This window comes from Ranitomeya variabilis, chromosome 3 (assembly GCF_051348905.1).
Source record: "Ranitomeya variabilis isolate aRanVar5 chromosome 3, aRanVar5.hap1, whole genome shotgun sequence".
In the NCBI taxonomy this organism is placed as follows: domain Eukaryota; kingdom Metazoa; phylum Chordata; class Amphibia; order Anura; family Dendrobatidae; genus Ranitomeya; species Ranitomeya variabilis.
In genome coordinates, this window is record NC_135234.1 from 723,315,086 (window position 1) to 723,334,510 (window position 19,425).

General features: G+C 42.9%; 1 protein-coding gene across 3 annotated transcripts in view; it reads right to left on the reverse strand.

Annotated features, from left to right (window-relative positions):
- Nucleotides 1-19,425, reverse strand: part of PSPC1 (paraspeckle component 1) — a 133,310-nt gene that overhangs the window by 73,221 nt on the left and 40,664 nt on the right. For all 3 annotated transcript variants that reach the window (XR_013224081.1, XM_077298360.1, XM_077298361.1), the window contains exons 5-6: nt 6,392-6,476; nt 5,199-5,301 (exon numbers count right to left, since the gene is read on the reverse strand). Coding sequence is in view for 2 of the 3 variants with exons in the window: in XM_077298360.1 (XP_077154475.1) it covers nt 5,199-5,301; nt 6,392-6,476 (188 nt within the window). In the remaining variant the exon portion in view is untranslated. The remainder of the gene's footprint in view (nt 1-5,198; nt 5,302-6,391; nt 6,477-19,425) is intronic.

A 19,425-nucleotide genomic window follows, 5' to 3' on the forward strand; every position in this document is an offset into this window, starting at 1 on the left:
TGCGCTGCAATGTAGCAAACATTCGTCGAGCGTCCAGTGTCGTGGCCAAAGTCGCTGTGTAGCCCCAGATGTTAAAGAATACAGTTAGGGAGGTTTAGCACTAAAAGCTTTCTGTGTCTGCACTAGGAGATGCACAGATATTTTAGTAGGAATATATATATATCTATAATTGTCTAAGGGTCACTTCCATCTGTCTGTCTGTCTGTCTTTCTGTCTGTCTGTCACGGATATTCATTGGTCACGGCCTCTGTCTGTCATGGAAATCCAAGTCGCTGATTTGGTCGTGGCTGTTTTGCCACGACCAATCAGCGACGGGCACAGTCCGGCGGAAAAGTGGCCGCTCCTTCCTCCCCGCAGTCAGTGCCCGCTCCGTACTCCCCTCCAGTCAGCGCTCACACAGGGTTAATGGCAGCGTTGACCGCGGTGTAACGCACTCTGTTAACGCTGCTATTAACCCTGTGTGACCAAATTTTTACTATTCATGCTGCCTATGCAGCATGAATAGTAAAAAGATCTAATGTTAAAAATAATTAAAAAAAAAATAAAAAATAGTTACATACTCACCCTCCGTTGGCCCACGGATCGAAGCGGCCGGTTACCGACGCTCCTCGCGTCGCCCCGGTGACAGCTCCATGCATTGCGGTCTCGCGAGATGGTGACGTGCGGTCTCGCGAGACCGCTACGTCATCATCTCGCGAGACCGCAATGCGCTCTTCAGACCGGAGCACGCGAGGAGCGTCGGTAACCGGCCGCTTCGATCCGGGGGCCAACGGAGGGCGAGTATGTAACTATTTTTTATTTTAATTCTTTTTTTTTTTTTTTTTTTTTAACAGGGATGTGGTGCATACTACGTGCCTGGCCAATATACTATGTGACTGGCTAGTATACTACGTGGCTCTGTGCAATATACTACGCGGCTGGGCAATATACTACGCATCTGTGCTGTATACTACGTATCTGTGCTGTGTACTATGTGACTGGGCATTATACTACATGTCTGGGCAATATACTGCGTGGCTGGGCAATATACTGCGTGGCTGGGCAATATACTGCGTGGTTGGGCAATATACTGCGTGGCTGGGCAATATACTGCGTGGCTGGGCAATATACTGCGTGGCTGGGCAATATACTGCGTGGCTGGGCAATATACTGCGTGGCTGGGCAATATACTGCGTGGCTGGGCAATATACTGCGTGGCTGGGCAATATACTGCGTGGCTGGGCAATATACTGCGTGGCTGGGCAATATACTGCGTGGCTGGGCAATATACTGCGTGGCTGGGCAATATACTGCGTGGCTGGGCAATATACTGCGTGGCTGGGCAATATACTGCGTGGCTGGGCAATATACTACGTGGCTGGGCAATATACTACATGGCTGGGCAATATACTACGTGGACATGCATATTCTAGAATACCCGATGAGTTAGAATCGGGCCACCATCTAGTATATATATATATATATATATATATATCTATATATATATATATATATCTCTATGTATGTATATATATATATATATATATATATATATATATATATATATATATATATATATATATATATATATATATATATATATATATATATATATATATATATATATATATTTATTTAAAAAAATAAGCAAACTGTTTCCAGGTTCCACACACGAAATTAGAGCATAACAACAATAGTAAATTTAGGGGGATGTGTTTTGTTTTGTTTTTTTTACAGTTTTTTTAATCTAAATTGCACATTACAATATTTTTTGCATTGGATATCCCCCCTAAAGGAAGAAAAAAAATGGAACAAAATACACAAATAGGTCCTTTTTTGCATAAAGGGAAATAATACCCTGCATACAATATGATGCACCACAAGTTATCATGACAATAAACCTTGAAAAGGAAGAGATCTCTGCGCAGAAGGTCAATGACTTCATACAGCAGAGTTTACACAATGATTTATCTACTCTATTAATACATACGAAGGTGACAAAGTTTTGTGCAAGCTTGGCACCAGCAAGACCACAGACTTAAAAAGACAACATCAAGAGATGAACCTCTTCCTCACCGAGCCAGCCTGCTAGGTCTGCAGGTGCTTGAAAACAGAGCAGTGCAATAATTACATCTTCCAACACTTGACTTCATAAGAATCATTGGGAAAGCAAAGTTCTTCTCATGTCAGCACGGAAAATTACAAAACAAAACAAAAAAATAATAGTTGAAGAGATTTTTATAAGGTGAAGACATCAATAGGCATAAATAACGCTGAAGGCCAGATTAATGGCTGAAAAACATTGACTTGTTTTATACTTGGTCTCATTTCTACACGATGCAGAACATTATTTGTACCGATTCAGAATGATACCACGAGGCTGGTGACATACCAAGAAGGAAAAAAGAGAATATCAAACGTCCCTTTTAATGCAGACATGACCAGATATCTGAAGTCACAGACTGTCCCATTGAACTTTTTTAGGTTTCAGAAGGTTCTGTTGGGGTTACAGCAAATTTTACTAAGACCAATGCTAAAGAATGTTTTCCAGCTGAAGTTTTGGCACAAATAACCACTAGGTTGCTTCATTTTACAGTAATTGATATACTTAATATGGAAAACTTTGCACTCAGATGAAGTGTAAAAAAAAATAATAAAAAAAAGTGTAATCATGCATTCTGATGAAGGTCCCAGATGTTGGACTGAAACGTCAATGTTGCTCTGCATATTTTTGGATTACACAAACAAACTCTTCTTCCACTTTATCTGCATACCTCCAAGTGTTTCATATTACATTTACGGGTTGGACCCTACTCGTGCTCCATCCGTGTGCAGAGTGACGGGAATAATTTGCTGCTAGTAATTGTTATCCAGTTAACGGTTTTGGTGTTTCAACTTCTATGCTTTTTTTGTGAAGTTGTGACATGTGGGGTACCACGTAATGAGAGCATCCATTAGTTACATGAACAAAGAGGCTCAAGCGCCTTGATGAGCACCATGTCGCCTCGTCTGCCATTGATCATTCTCGGCATCCCGCAGAAGCTGACATTGGGATATATCACAAGCTTGTTTAAATGCAAGATACATGTCAAGATTAAAAGGAATTTGACAGCAGGTTTTTTCAATGCAATCATAGAGAACGGCATGATGTATGGGCTGAGACCCTGATTGTAGCAATCACTTACTGGTCTGCATGCTGTCATTTTCAAAGTCACTGTTTTCTCTGCTGCAGATGTAGCAGATCTACGCAGAGCCCTGTTTAATCCTGCCCACAACACTGACTGACAGCTTTCTGTGTACACCATATATTGAATGATAGCTGGTAATCAGCAGTCGTGGTGCAGTTACACAAAGAGTTGACTAGGAGGCACGAGACTCCTAGTCCTGTAGTGACAATCTCTTGCGGACAAAAGACTTATTTTAGTGAAACTGCAACACAGCCCATTAACTGACACATCACTGTAATCAGTGTCTCAGCCCCTACATCATGCTGCTCTCACATCCCTTTAAAGAGGCTGTCCCATTTAAACTTGTATCGTGCCATTGGGTTGCACTGCTCTTAAATTAACTTAGCTGTTCACTCACCCTCCAGTTCTGCTTCCGGTCTTTGTTAATCACCTGCAGCAGTGACCGCACATCTACAGCGCTTGTAACAATCACTTGGCTCAGCCAATATGGACAGAGCGAGTTCCTGAGCCCAGTGATTGTCAGCAGTGGTTCAATAAGACCAGAGCAGCAGTGGAGAGGTGACACCTGACCTGGGGAGGGTAAGTAACCGCTCATTTTGTTACTATAGTCCTCTTCTACTCTACAGCCTGCAAAGTATGAGACGTGGCTGCTAAGAAACCAGGTCCTAAAATTAAGTAAATAAATCAAACTTATTGTAGAAAATGAATATGCAAATTGTCTCTTCAGAGAAAAAGAGGACTTGAATTCGATAGCGCCACCTGTTGGAAGTAGCGATCCTACAAGTCACAATCAACCCTTTAAAGAGTCTTGCAATATTACTTAGGATAAAAGCTAAATGTAGAAAATGACGAATTTCAAAATTTATGCAAAATCACACACGCAATGCATTTCCATAACAAGCAATAATAAATGCACTTTTTCGCGAAAGATGAGAATTATATATATATATATATATATATATATATATTTTTTTTTTTTTTAAAGTAATGTGTTACTCTAGTACACTTTTAGACCCAGACACAGCACATTTCATTACAAAACCTGTACCAAGGGAAAAAATAGGAAAGTTATACAGAAAAGTGGTTATTTCCAAACCACTCTGGTAATTTTTACATCAGTTTAGCTGCAGATATTGTTACTTCTGGTAGCGGAGGCTGAGAAGAATGGATCCATATATAGATTAAAAGCACAAAGGTCCTTCCTTACAAATCATTGCTTCTTTTAAAAATAAAAAAAGAAAATAAAGCACTGAAAAGAAATGATCTAGAACACAAACCAGTATCTGAAAATTTACTACGCATTTCTCTCTCTTTTGTAGAACGGTTACACAGTTACACAGAATGTTTTTCCCTGGTAAGAACTGTATTCCCCGACACCATTTTTGCTGAATACAAAGATTAATAAAAATATATAATTGGTCACATACATACATTTTGTCTTAAACTTTTTTTCATGAAATATATACATTTTTTCACCAGAATGAAACAAAAAAAAAACTAAATATGTGACTTTATAAAGAATTATTAAATATAGACACTAAGATTCTCAGTGGTAATGTGAACACGGCCTAAAATACAATAAAATATTACATTTCAATATAATCCATGTAACAAGGGCCAAACAATCGCTGGTAAATTAGTAATTTGGTCATGTAAAAGGCTAATGTACGAGGTGAAGAAGACATCCGATACAAAGCTGGGCACGTCAGAAGACAACACTAGATCACACAATTATCACATTCCAGGACGTTTTCCCTCATAAATAGGAAGAAAATAAATACAAGAAAATACAAAAGCTTTTGTCAATGAACACAATGGTTTTTTTCTTGGTTTTGGTACCTGTTTTCACGGTATAAAAGCAACACAGAATCACACAATTACAAAAGTAGGTTGTGAATGTAACACACATAAATGTGAGGGATGTAAAGAAGCCAAAGAGCATCCACAACACTCAGCAGGGTGAGGATGGTCGATCTCCAAAAAGGAGACGTGTTCTATGAAAAGTGGATTGAATTTGTAAACGGTACTTACAGTGTCCATGTAGGCGGGCTTGAAACTTTCCTGACGTCTAAGATCTTCCTGCTCCCTCTGACGAATCATCTCTTCTTCACGACGTCTGTGCTCTTCTTCATGTCTACAATAGATGTGAATATGGAGAGCATGAAGTGGGGCACATGATGGTGTGACGCCCAAATCTACGCTTCTGAGTAACAACACAGTGTAATGGCATGGAGCATCACTAGACTCCACCGACTCAGGGGTCATCTCTTAAATATCTGATGTCAACCCAGAGATCTGAAACCAAAATCTAAGAAACTTACTAAGTGGTATTTACACCTCCCGGAAAAGAAGCAAAGCAGGACCTTTAATTTATTCATATATTTTCAGTTAAGAAAATCATATTTTCTGCTTATGTTATTTGCTACTTAGTCTTTTTAAGATGTTTCCCACCTATGACTAAGAGTCAACCAGACTCGTAACGTCTCAGAAAACACTTGGGCATAATTTATCAAAGCTTTTACGCCAGTATTCTGAATTAAAAAGATTTGGGGTAGGAAATAAAATTTGGCACAACTGTCGGCTTTTGGCATATTCGCGCCATTTTTGACAAGCTCCAAAGAAGTGGGCAAACTTGGGGCAGGACAGGATAGGGGGAGATCTTATTGATTTCTGGTGGTCTGCACTTTTTGTTCCCGTTAGAATGGAGCAGCAACAATGTACATGATCACCCGTCGCTCCATTCATTCTCTATGGGGCTGCCCGGCACTGTGTTCAGCTTTCTCAGGCAGCCCCATAGACAATGAACAGAGCAGCGATCAGACATGTGCACTGTTGCTCCATTCTAAAGGGGACAAAAGTACCAGGAGGATTTAAAAAATTAAAAAAAAATGTTAAAAAAATCTTAGTTTGCTGATCAGTGCAGGACCATCACCAATCAGCAAGTTCTCACTTATCCTGTGGTGAGGTGCCAACTAGATTACACAGGAGAACTTTAGCTCACCGGCCATTTAAAGTTATTGAGCGGACTCATCAAGTCCCACCGGATACAGCAAAGATGAATGAAGACTGAGAAATATGTTTTTTTACTACATAGATAGCGATCCTTGTCTTGCCATGCAGCTAAAGCTTTTAAACCAGTCATATTTACATAATATACTGAATAAATCATTTACACAAGGTTAAAATAAATATACATATTATAGACTACTACTCTGAAATGTTACCTCATATGAAACTGCTTTCGCTTTTGAAGCTCCTGGTTCCTCATCTCCTCTAATCTTCGCAGCTCTTCCTGGCGGCGCATTAGATCTGCACAAAAAACAAAGCACATTTTTCTAACATTCTGCTTGGAATTGAGAAAAAAAAAAACAATGATTAATCTCACACACAAAGATATAGCACACACTCACATATGGATCCCCTGTCACTCACCTTTCCTGCTCTTCCAGCCTGGTCAGAACGTGGCTGTAGACATGTCAGATGTCGACCAGGCTAGATGATGAAGTGGAAAATGTCAGGAGATCCATGGGTGGGTATGTGCCACTTCATTTTTACAGCACGCTGAGCGTAGTGTAGAGGCAGGGTCACTGCCCCAGGAAGCTGGAGGTGGCAGGAGTGGGGCGATGCTGCAGACCCCAGGCTAGGAGGAAGAGGTGTTCGGTGGTACGAGGCTGAGTCGGGTCCCGATCTTTCACAAAATGTCAGGAGTCCTAGTACTTCCATTCCTCTTCCCTGCGGTGAACTTAGGGAAAATGGCTGCCTCTGGTTCTCGGGATAACTGTGCATGTGCCGCCTCTGGCAGCCATTTTGCCAAAGTCCACCACAGTTAAAAGGAGGGGAAGTGTGGGGACTCCCGATATTTAGAGTGGTGCACCGCTGAACACCCCCTCCCCTACAGCACGAGGCCAGTAACATTGCCCCACTCTTGATGCCATCTTCCTGCAGCAGCGACCATACCTCCTGGGACCAAGCTCCAACACAACTGTCCCCACGGTAAGCTATATATGGATTCTAAAAAATTTGGGGGAAAAAGTGAGTCTTTTTTTAAACCAGTAGTTTTTTTATCAAAGATTTCAAAAAATAATAGAGACAAACAGACATCAAACAAGAACAAAAAAGAAGAGGTCAAAATAGCCATGGGGGATGGGGAGGGAGGGGAGGGGGGAGTATGCAGCAATACATCTTATCCAGTGTAAGATTCAAAGTGTACAAGTAGGACGTCCAGCACGGGAGCAAGGAGTACGCAACAGACATATTCTCAGCGGGAATCAGGGAGGAACATCAACCGTGTTATAATTAGAGGAGATCCATGGGTCCCACCAATTCAGAACCGTAGTTTTCTGGCTCAAATCATGCGCAAGCATAATCTCATATGCACAATGTAGGTTCAAGCGAGAAATTGTCTCGGGAAGAGTAGGGAGGGCCGGAGACCTCCAGTGCGCAGCTATGAGAGTATTGGTTATGATGGGTCTCAGAGTTAGGGGGAAAGAGTCCAAGTCCAGGCCCAATAAAGCTAGAGTGAGCGTTAGGTCCAGGGGTAGACCAGTCAATGAAGACAGAAGGGATCCCACCTCAACCCAATACCGTCTCACGCCAGGGCAGGTCCACCACATATGAGTCTCCGAGCCCAGCTCAGAACAACCCTTCCAGCAGAGGGGGGAGGGGGAGGAACCTGGGCTCCCAAATCTAGCCATCCATGCAGGAGTCAAATACCAGTTGAACATGAGTTTTTTCGATTGCACCAGTTGGTTAATACATCGAGTAAAGTGTGCAGCATGTCCAGAGGCTGTTTGCCATTGCTCCAGAGATGTCGAAAAGGCAAGTCTGGACTCCCATCTGAGCATGTATGGAAGTTTAACAGTGGATCATAGGGCGAGAAGGGCTTTATATATGATAGACACCCCACGGCGGGTGTGTCCAATTTGTTTAAAGAGGGCTTGTAACGAGAGATTGATCTCTGAGAGATCGCATTCTGGGATGGCCACCATGCTGAGAAAATGTCGGAGACGAAAGTAAGAGAACAAAGACGAGGGAGGGAGGGAAAATTTGGCTGCTAGGATATTATAGGGTAGAAGGAGACCCAGATCCAGTAGGTCGCTGAGCGAGGATGTGGCTCCATCTCTCCATGCCGCAAAGGAAATCTCCCCCATAAGCGTTTCTACAGCACGCAGGGAAATATGCTTATAAAGGAAAGGGAAATGTGATTTGCTGAATTTATGCCAAATCGAGTGGAGTCCCTGAATAGTGCAAAGAGTGGTGGACAGGGGGGGAGAAGCGAAGGAGGTTCATCTCCAAAAGAAGTCTGGTCAATCCACGAGGAGCATAACATGACTCAATTTGTAGCCAGAGCGAGGAAGGAGACTCCACCCACCAAATCCTCGCCACATCTAAGACAATTGATGAGTAATATGCTGTGGTGTCAGGAACACCAAAGCCACCCCTAGTGTATGGGAGGGTCAGTGTAGACATGGCGACGCGGTGTGGCTTGTTGCTCCAAATGAATCGACCCAGAACCGACTGAAAAAGGTTTAAGTACTTTTTAGGAAATGGGAGGGGTAGGCAGCGGAGAAGGTATAGGATCTTGGGGAGGAGCATCATATTGACAGTTTGGATCTGGGCGATCCATGATAATTGGTAGGTAGAATATTCCGCACAGATCAAGCGAATAGTTGAGAGCAAGGAGTCGCAGTTAGTTTTGAGAATATTTTTTAGAGAGGAAATGTGGATCCCCAAGTAGCGAAAGCAGTCTGGGGCCCATCTGAAAGGGAATTGAGTGGAAAGCAAATGTTGAGTGGAGGAGGAGAGGTTGATTGGGAAAAATCGAGGATTTGGTGAGGTTGAGCTTATAGAAAGAGACATTAGAAAAGTCGGAGAGTACAGACACGATAGCTGGAATGGAAATCGAAGGGTTCGTGCAAGTAAGGAGAACGTCGTCAGCATAGAGACTGATTCTATGGCCCACAGGGCCCACAGTGATACTTGAAATATCAGGGTGAGAGCGAATGACAGCTGCCAGCGGCTCCTTCGCAAGGGCAAAAATGAGGGGGGAGAGGGGGCAGCCCTGGCGTGTCCCGTTGGTTATTGGAAAAGTGGAGGAAGAAAAACCACCCGCTTTAACAAAGGCGCAAGGTGAGGAGTATAAGGCCATAATGGCTGATTTAATATTACCACAGAAGGCAAATTTATCCAGGACAGCTGCTAGATACCCCCAGTGCACGCGGTCAAAAGCTTTTTCCGCATCAAGGGACACGAGTACACCGGGGGAACCTCTCCCCTCCAGTATCTCCAGGAGATCTATAACCCTTCTTGTGGCATCTCTCGCTTGACGGTCAGGAATGAATCCCACCTGGTCCAAAGCGATCAAAGACGGGAGAACGGTCTTGAGGCGTTCCGCCAGCAGCGTAAATTTTCAGATCGCAGTTAAACAAGGCTATCGGGCGATAGCTGCTCGGGTCTGTGGGGGGTTTTCCCGATTTCGGAATTGTGGAAATAGACACTCTCAGTCCCTCAGGCTTAATACATCCCTCACTTTGCCAGAACTGAAAAAGAGATAAGAGGTAGGGAGCTAGAAGGGGGGAAAAAGAAGAGTAATACTGATAGGGGAAACCATCTGGGCAGGGGGCAGAACGCTTTTTGGAGGTGCGAATGACCTCAAGAATTTCAGGGAGGGTGAAAGGTTTATTTAGATATTCTAGTTGGTCTGAGGACAAAGAAGGTAGTTTAGCTCTTGAGAGGAAAGCAGAAATAACGTCAGGAGAAGGTTGCGGCGTAGAGGGGGAAGTGGCAAGATTATAGAGATCATTGTAATAAGAGCGAAATTGTTCGGCAATTAGTATAGGGTTACGGATTGTGTCGCCTCGGGGGGAGATGATATGCGAGATTCTGGATCGGGTCTGTTTTTTTTTAATTCTACGAGCGAGGAGGGCACCGGCCCTGTCCCCCATCCCATAATAGATTGATTTGTTTTTTTTTCAGCTGAAGCTCAACTCGAGAGAGAAGGAAAGCACGGAGTTGGCTCCAAGCCTTCAGCAGGTCAGGGAGGATCACAGAATCTGGGGAGGACTTACAGGAACGTTCGAGCATTTTAATCCTGGTCAGGAGGGAATCCAGAGTCGCATTGTACTGTTTTTTGGTGTGTGCTGCCAATTTGAGAAAATGACCTCGCATTACAGCTTTGTGCACAAACCATAACACATCCGGAGCAATGTTACCAACGTTATTAAGGTGAAAAAATTCTTTCAGGTGGGTAGTAAGGACGTTATGGTTAGTCGGGGATGTCAGGAGGTGTTCGTTCATTTTCCAAGAGGTCAGGGGAGAGTAGGGAGTGGAGTCAGAGAGATTTAGAGTAATAGGGGCATGGTCCGACCAGGAGATGGAGTCAATAGAGGCAGACATACACAAGGGAAGAAGGGAGTCGTTAACTAAAAAATAATCTATACGGCTAAATGATTTATGTCTCGGGGAAAAGGTATAGTCCCGTTCATTGCTGTGGAGGTACCGCCAAATGTCGTGTAAATGAAAGGAGGAGGTGATAGGGGCGAGGTCAGATCTAAAAGTCAAGGGAGACGAACAGTCGAGAGATTTGTTTAAGGGAGCATTAAGGTCGCCCGCAATCAGTTTGTGTCCCACCATGGAGGGGGCGAGTTCGTCCAAGAGTGATTTAAGAAATGCAGGTTGTCTTGAGTTGGGGGCGTAGATCGCTAATAGAGTACAGTACATCGTTCAGGTGACAGGTCAGAAGCAAATATCTTCCCTCGGGGTCAGAGAAGACCTTAATCAGGTCAAATGACAGGTTGGCACCAATGAAAATTGCCACTCCAGATTTTTTATCCTGGGCGTTGGAGAAGAAACGCTGAGGATAAAAGCAGGAGGTTACACGGTAGTTATCAGCCTCTAATAGATGAGTCTCCTGCAAAAAGACAATATCCGCAAGCGCCTTTTTTAGTTGGCCATATAGGAGTGAGCGCTTTTGAGGCGAGTTTAGGCCGTTCACGTTCAGGGCTAGTATGGAGATAGGCATGGTAACAGTCGAGAACGAATCGCTAATTTGTATATCAGAACAACTAAATTTGAGAAGAGTATGCTGCATAAAGGGGAAGGGGAGGGGGAGAAAACATATAGCAAAAACATTAAGTCTCAACAGTCTATATAACACTAAAGACGCAAATGCGTCACAACAAAAAAGATAAAAATAAAAAGGAAAGTAAAAAATCAGTAAAAAAAAAAAAAAGAGGAGTACGGAACCCCGGCATCTCACACGGGGGAGGACCGAGGAGTTCGGCAGCTCACCAACAACAAATAGGTAGAAAAAATAAGGAAAAAAAAGGAAAAAACCAAACAGTCCAGAGCGAGCAAAAATCGCTCGGTGGGGCAACATTCCCAGATGCATTTGTTAAAGAGGGAAGGAGAGAAAAGGAAGGGGAGAAGAGAGGAAGATAAAAGGGGGAAAGGGTCAATAATACAACCTGGGAGGTGCAAAAGAGGAGACCAGGAAGACGGTCCCCTGGACACATTATCCATCAAAAATGAGAACCAGTTCAGCCAATACTAGGTCAGGCGACTCTCCATTCTGGATCGATCCTTCTTCCGCGAGGTCCTTGCTTATCGAAGTTGTCCCGTCCGGGACGCTGTGTCGTTGCCGATGGAGACGACGAGAGAAAATTCCAGCCCTTTAAGAGTTGTGCTGTTTGAGCGGGCGTGAGACAGACGTGGGTGACGTCATTTCTTCGAATGATAAGACGAGTGGGGTGCCCCCATCTATATGTCACCTCTTTTTCCCGCAGCAACGTCGTGTAGGGCTTGAACGTGCGGCGCAGGGCCAAGGTGCCCGGCGATAAGTCCGGATACACCTCGAGCTTCACAAAGCACTCAGAGAGAGAAGGGGCAGCTCTTAATGCTCTCAGGAAGTCTTCTTTAGCCTCGAAAAAGTGGACTCTCGCAAGTACGTCTCGCGGTAGATCCGAACGGACACCGGAGGGCTTCGGCACCCTGTGTATGCTGTCTATTTTAAGGTCTCTAGGCTCTATATCTGGAAGGGCCTCCAGCATGAAATCCTGAAGAAATGCTCTCAGCTCCGAGGGAGGGATCGACTCCGGGACGCCTCTAAGGCGGACGTTGTTCCGTCTGTGTCTATCTTCCAGGTCGTAGTTCTTAATCTGGATCGCCTCAACCGTCTGCTGGAGTTGTTCGTGCTCATCCAGGAGGGTGTTGTGGGACTGTATGACTTCAGTCAGTTTGGACTCAAGGTGGTCCGTGCGGTTGCCCAGGTCCACAACCTCCCTCCTGAGATCCGCCACCATAGCTTTCATATCATCTTGAATGGAGACCCTGAGCTCCGACAGTAAGCCTTTCATCAGGGTGAGGGTGACCGGAGTGTCCGGAGAAAGCACTGCAGAAGCGGCGTCCTGTGCTTGGGTGTCTCGGCGAGAAGCACGAGCTGCACGAGGGGAAGGAGGCGCCATGTTAGAGAGAGGCGCAGAGTCTGGGCGGCCAGGGGGAAAGTAATCTGAGACCCGCATAGGGAGCGAGGATTGTAGGTGTTTTACCTTTCCCATCAGCTGAGGGTCGTTGGATGTATATCTGCGGCGAATTTCAGCAGAATAAGGCTGATCAGGCTGCTTTAAAAGTCGCTTTAGTGCCCTGGGGAATGGGAGCTCCTGGATCAAGCAGCCTCCACCATGAGCAGTCAGGCCACGCCCCAAAAAAGTAAGTCTTAAATTTACAATATTTTTTGGATTATATTTCTAAAGGCGCTATTGACATGAAATTCTCACCAGATGTCAGTAACAACCCATCCAATCCACACAGGCAAAGAAAGACGATAGACGTCCAAAAATTGAGTTGTGTGTAATAATGAGAAATGACACAGGAGAAAAAGTATTGAACACAAAGAAAGAACAGTGCAAAATGTCATGAAAAGTCATGACAGCAGCTGAAAATCTATCAGTACTTAGAAAGCAATTCTGCCACTTAGTCAAAAATAATATCAGTTGGATCAACTGATGGCCTATAAAAAGGTGTCCCATTACCAAGGTGCCACACAAAAAAACATTCCATGATAGGTAAAACCAGTGAGCTGTCTCAATACCTTCGAAACCTTATTGTTGCAAAACATATTGATGGTATTGGTAACAGAAGAATCTCTAAACTACTGAAGTTTCCAGTGAGCACTGTTGGGGCCATAATGTGGAAGTAGAAAGAACAATTTCACTATAAACTGGCCACGACCAGGTGCCCCCGCAAGATTTCAGATAAAGGGGTTAAGTACGCACATTGAAAGCAATTGCTGAACAAAAGGCATGTTCTGGCGATTTTAAAGTTTGCTCAACAACAATTAGACAACTGAAATGAAATACTGGGAGAATATAGTCTAGTGACTAGTCAGAAGGAGACCAAAACTGATTTCTCTGAATGACCTAAATATGCATCAAGTTTGGAGGTTTAAAGGGCACTGCATAGCATGCCAAATACACCATAGCAACAGTTAAGTTTGGAAGTGGGAAAACCCTGGTTTGGGGCTGTTTTTCAGCATACAGCACTGGCAAACTTCAAATCATTGAAATAAGGATGAATGGACAAATGTACCGAGACATTCTTGACAAAAATCTGTTGCCATCTACCAGCATGATAAGGATGAAACGTGGTAGGACATTTTAGCAAGACAATGATCCCAAACACACAGCCAAGAAAATGATCAATTGGTTTCCGAAAAAGAAAAAGCTGCTAGAATGGCCCAGCCAATCACCGGACCTGAATCCAATCGAAAATTTATGGAAGGAACTAAAGCTCAGAGTTCATAGAAGGAGCCCACAGGAGCTTCAGGATGTGAAAAGTGTTTGTGTGAGAGAATGGGCCAAAATCACACCTGAGCAAAGCCTGCGACTAGTTTATCCATACAGGAGGCATCTTGAAGCTTCGTCACCAACAAAGGCTTTTGTATGAAGTATCAAATAAATTTCAGTAAGCGTGTTCAATACTTTTTCCCTGTGTCATTGCTCATTATTACACATCATTTATGGACATCTATGGTTTGATTTCTTTGCCAATGTGGATTGGATGGGTTGTTACAGACATCTGGTGAGAATTTCATGTCAATAGCACCTTTAGAAATATATTTCCTTAGAAATTTGGTGATGTGTTCGATACCTATTTCACCCACGGTATAGGTGAACTCTAGCCAACTCCAATAGTGCATTCTCAGCACCAGTTTGCAATAAGTATTTTTCAATATGGGTTTCTAGATATAAATCTAGTGCTTTAGTAAATGACAGGGATCTAGAGATGTATGCAATACATTCATTCTTATTACAATGGTATTCTTGGAATGATACTGATCCGATCCCAAACCCTTCCACAATAGCTCAAAACTGGCATCCTATTATCTTTCTAGATATACTTATGCAGTATTAGTGTGAAATATTGTTTATTGGTTTTTTACCCATTTAGTCCAATAAAACGTTACTAGTATGACACCATTTATTACAATATAAAACAGTCTGCGTCGAAAGATCTGTACTGATAAACACTCATCTCTGGTCAATACTTCTATACATGTACAGTGCTCAGCATAAATAAGTACACCCCCTTCGAAAAGTATGATTTTAACCCCTTCATGACCATAACTTTTTTATTTTTCCGACAATATGGCCATGTGAGGTATTATTTTTTGCTGGACAAGTTGTACTTTTGAACGACATCATTGGTTTTTGCATGTCATTAACATGAAAACAGGAAAAAAATTCCAAGTGCGGTGAAATTGTAAAAAAAAAAAAAAAAAGTACAATCCCACACTTGTTTTATGTTGGGCTTTTTTGCTAGGTTCACTAAATGCTAAAACTGACCTGCCATAATGATTCTCAAGGTCATTACAAGTTCATAGACACCAAACATGTCTAGGTTCTTTTTAATCTAAGTGGTAAAAAAAAATACCAAACTTTGCCATAAAAAAAAAAAACTGCGCCATTTTCCGATACCCGTAACGTCTCCATTTTTCGTGATCTGGGGCCGGGTGAGGGCTTATTTTTTGAGTGCCGAGCTGACGTTTTTAACTATACCATTTTGGTGCAGATACGTTCTTTTTGATCGCCTGTTATTGCATTTCAATGCAATGTCGCGGTAACAAAAAAAACGTAATTCTGGCGTTTCGATTTTTTTCTTGTTACACCGTTTAGCGATCAGGTTAATCTTTTTTTTATTGATAGATCGGGTGATTCTGAAAGCGGCGATACCAAATGTGTATAATTGATTTTTTTTATTGTTTTATTTTGAATGGGGCGAAAGGGGGGTGTGATTTAAACTTTTATATTTTTTCTAAAACTGTTTGTTTTTTTTGTTTTTTTGCCATGCTTCAATAGCCTCCATATGAGGCTAGAAGGTGGCATAACCTGATCGGCTCTGCTACATAGGAGCGATCAAAAACATAACCTAATAAGGTAGGTACCATAAAAGAAAAGAAGTGATGAAAAATGCAATTAAAACTGTAAATTTATTTGTGAATAATTAAAATGGTAATAAATACATAAGACAGAAATGGGGGAAACGGAAACCTCCAAATACAGGGGGAGATTTTAACCAGCACAGTTTCAACAAGTGATGTAACTATAGATATTCAAATCTTAATGTAGTTGGAATTGCTAGTTACAACCATGAAATAAAAATGCACAGTAACAGTATATATGTACGCAAGGTGCAATTAATATATATATTCAGAGGTGCTATATTCCCTAGTCACAGGAGGCAGATGGAGGTATGCCCAGCTAAGCCGAATTTGTAGCTAATAAAACTGGGAAATAGTACAACCACTATACTACCTATATTCCTGCTCGAGAAGTAAGGGAAGGGAAAGCAAGGATTCACTATAAAAAGTCAATTACCTGCCGTGCAGATTGTTGCTATAGCAAGGCCATGCGCTATATTTAGAGTGCGGGTATGGCTCTCCCGCGCCCCACGAGCGCCGTTTCGCAATAGCTTCTTCAAAGTGGCTGAAGAAGCTATTGCGAAACAGCGCTCTTCGGGCGCGGGAGAGCCATACCCGCACTCTAAATATAGCGCATGGCCTTGCTATAGCAACAATCTGCACGGCAGGTAATTGACTTTTTATAGTGAATCCTTGCTTTCCCTTCCCTTACTTCTCGAGCAGGAATATAGGTAGTATAGTGGTTGTACTATTTCCCAGTTTTATTAGCTACAAATTCGGCTTAGCTGGGCATACCTCCATCTGCCTCCTGTGACTAGGGAATATAGCACCTCTGAATATATATATTAATTGCACCTTGCGTACATATATACTGTTACTGTGCATTTTTATTTCATGGTTGTAACTAGCAATTCCAACTACATTAAGATTTTAATATCTACAGTTACATCACTTGTTGAAACTGTGCTGGTTAAAATCTCCCCCTGTATTTGGAGGTTTCAGTTTCCCCCATTTCTGTCTTATGTATTTATTACCATTTTAATTATTCACAAATAAATTTACAGTTTTAATTGCATTTTTCATCACTTCTTTTCTTTCATGGTACCTACCTTATTAAATTATATTTTTGATATATTAGCGAAGTGAATTTAGCCGTTGCTAAATAGGATTATGGGAATAAATACACAGGAGAGATGCTCAGATCGCTCCTATGTAGCTGAATTACTGCATTGCTATGAGCGCCGACCACAGGGTGGCGCTCACAGCAATCCGGCATCAACAACCATAGAGGTCTCAAGGAGACCTCTGGTTGTCATGCCGACGCATCGCTGACCCTCGATCATGTGACGAGGGTCAGCGATGTGCTCATTTCCAGCCCGATGGCCGGAAGCGCTAATTAAATGCAGCTGTCAGCGTTTGACAGCGGCATTTAACTAGTTAACAGCGGCGGGAGAATCGCGATTCCACCCGCCGCTATTGCGGGCACATGTCAGCTGTACAAAACAGCTGACATGTCCCGGCTTTGATGCGGGCTCACCGCCTGATCCCGCATCAAAGCGGGAGTTCTGACCTCGGACATACTTTCCCGTCCAAGCTCCGAAAGGGGTTAATCAATATCTAACTGAATACAAGAAAAAACAAAGTAGCACTCTGAAATATATGACATTTGAATTGCATTACTGCACTAGAAAACATGAAAAATTAACAATACTTGGCACATAAATTGGCCAATTCATGTGTACTCTGAAGCCGTGATAAGGCGATTCTCATTGCTAGGAACCTGCCTAATGTGAATGTATACAAGCCTAAGAAAGGATTCACATTAGGCAGGTTCCCAGCAACACGAAATCGCCTTATCGTGACTGCCAGGTACACATGATTTTACCACTTTATACACTAAGTATTTTCAATTTTTCATATTTTCTAGAGCAGTAATGCAATTCAAGTTTCTTATACCGTATATACTAGAGTATAAGCCGACCAGAGTATAAGCCGAGGCACCTAATTTTGCCACGGAAAACTGGGTAAGCTTATTGACTCGAGTATAAGCTGAAAATGCATTGTCCCCTCATCCCTGTCCTGCTATGTGTGGCTCCCCCGGTCTCCTAGTTGTATGCATGGCTCGGCGTCCTCCCCGTCATACTCACCCTCCTCGCACGGTCACCGCACATCCCTGCATCTCCGTTGTCCTGATGCGGCAGCTCTTCCTGTGCTGATCGGTCACATGGTACTGCTCATTAAGGTAATGAATATGCGCTCCATGCCTAGGGGAGTGGAGACGCGTGCATATTCATTACCTTAATGAGCGGTACCACGTGACCGCTGAGCACAGGAAGAGCTGCTGCAGCAGGTCAACAGAGATGCAGGGACATGCAGGGACGTGCAGCGACTGCGCAAGGCGGGCGAGTATGATGTCACAGCCGCAGCTCCCCCACTGGCTTTCTGGACAATGACTCGTGTATAAGCCAAGGGGGACGTTCCCAGCACAAAAAATTGTGCTGAAAATCTCGGCTTATACACGAGTATATACGGTATTTCATGTTGGCATGCTATAGCACTACAGCGTGCAACTTTATTTGCTGGTTATATATGGAGATATATTACCAACTTAGTAAGCACCTGTTCACACCTGATTTCAGTTTGGAAGTGACGGTCAGTCTTTTGATATTTGCATGCAAGAACAATTTCCAAAATTGACAAGAATTTCATACAACATTTTTTAACTCAAAAAATAAAAGTGAGGTTAATATAACTCATTACATTTCATTAATGCAAAAACAAATACACCCCAGATCAAAGACTACTACATATAGTATTATGTGTGACCTCCATGACTTAAGGACAGCACCAAGTCTTCTAGGCATGGAATGAATGAGTTAGTGACATATGGCAACATCTTTTTCCATTCTTCAAGAACGCCTGGATGGAGAGTGATGCTCAACTTGACTCTTCAGAAATCCCTATAGAGATTTCTGAAGATCGGGTATCTGGAGACACATCACTGTAGGCACCATTCATTCAGAAAAATGAATTTATGAGTGACAGATCCCAAAAGACCGGAGGCAGTCCTATTGCTATTGTTCTGTATGTCGGGTCCTAGGTTTAATAGATCGCACTAAAGACACCAGCTTCAAGCAGCAAAAACGATCTTTCCACTTCACTGGAAGTCAGTCAGCTCCATCCATGGAGGAATATTTTTCGGAAATAACTTCAAGCCAGTGTATAGAATTGCTGATTACCCACTCGCTCAAAGAAAAGACCAAAAACTTTAATAAAAACCGTTTCATTGGCACGTGTTCCTAGCCTCCCCGCTTTGTAAGTCCATTCGAGGGTAAAATATCCTCAGTTTGGGTCATCTGCGGTGTGCTACTCTAGTTGTTCTCTTCTAGGTCTGGTGTCTGCTTTCTGCTTTTCTTCAGACCTATTCCCCCTTTTGTCTCGGTTTTCTTCCTGGTGTATCTATACATTTATGTTCTGTTGATGTCATATTGACTGTTCTTAGGCTCTACTGCTTGTCATGTTTTGTTGGTTGAATTTCCGTGATATGTGAAAATCTTTACATAAAAATCTTGAAATGAATTTATAAAAATGCATGGTGCCTTCAGTGTAACATGGCGATGGCCATGTCCTTCTGTGGAGTCGCATGAGAACTGCTGGTGTTGGGAGCTACATCACATTGTTATCACAAATTCACGCGCTATATATTCAAAGAGATGATGCTCCCATCACCCCGAGCCCTTGGTAGACGTGCACTTTTCCAACATAACAATGATCCAAAAAACACGTGTTGCATTTGTGAAGAGGAACAGGGTGAAAGCGATTCAGTGGCCAAGTCTGCCCTGA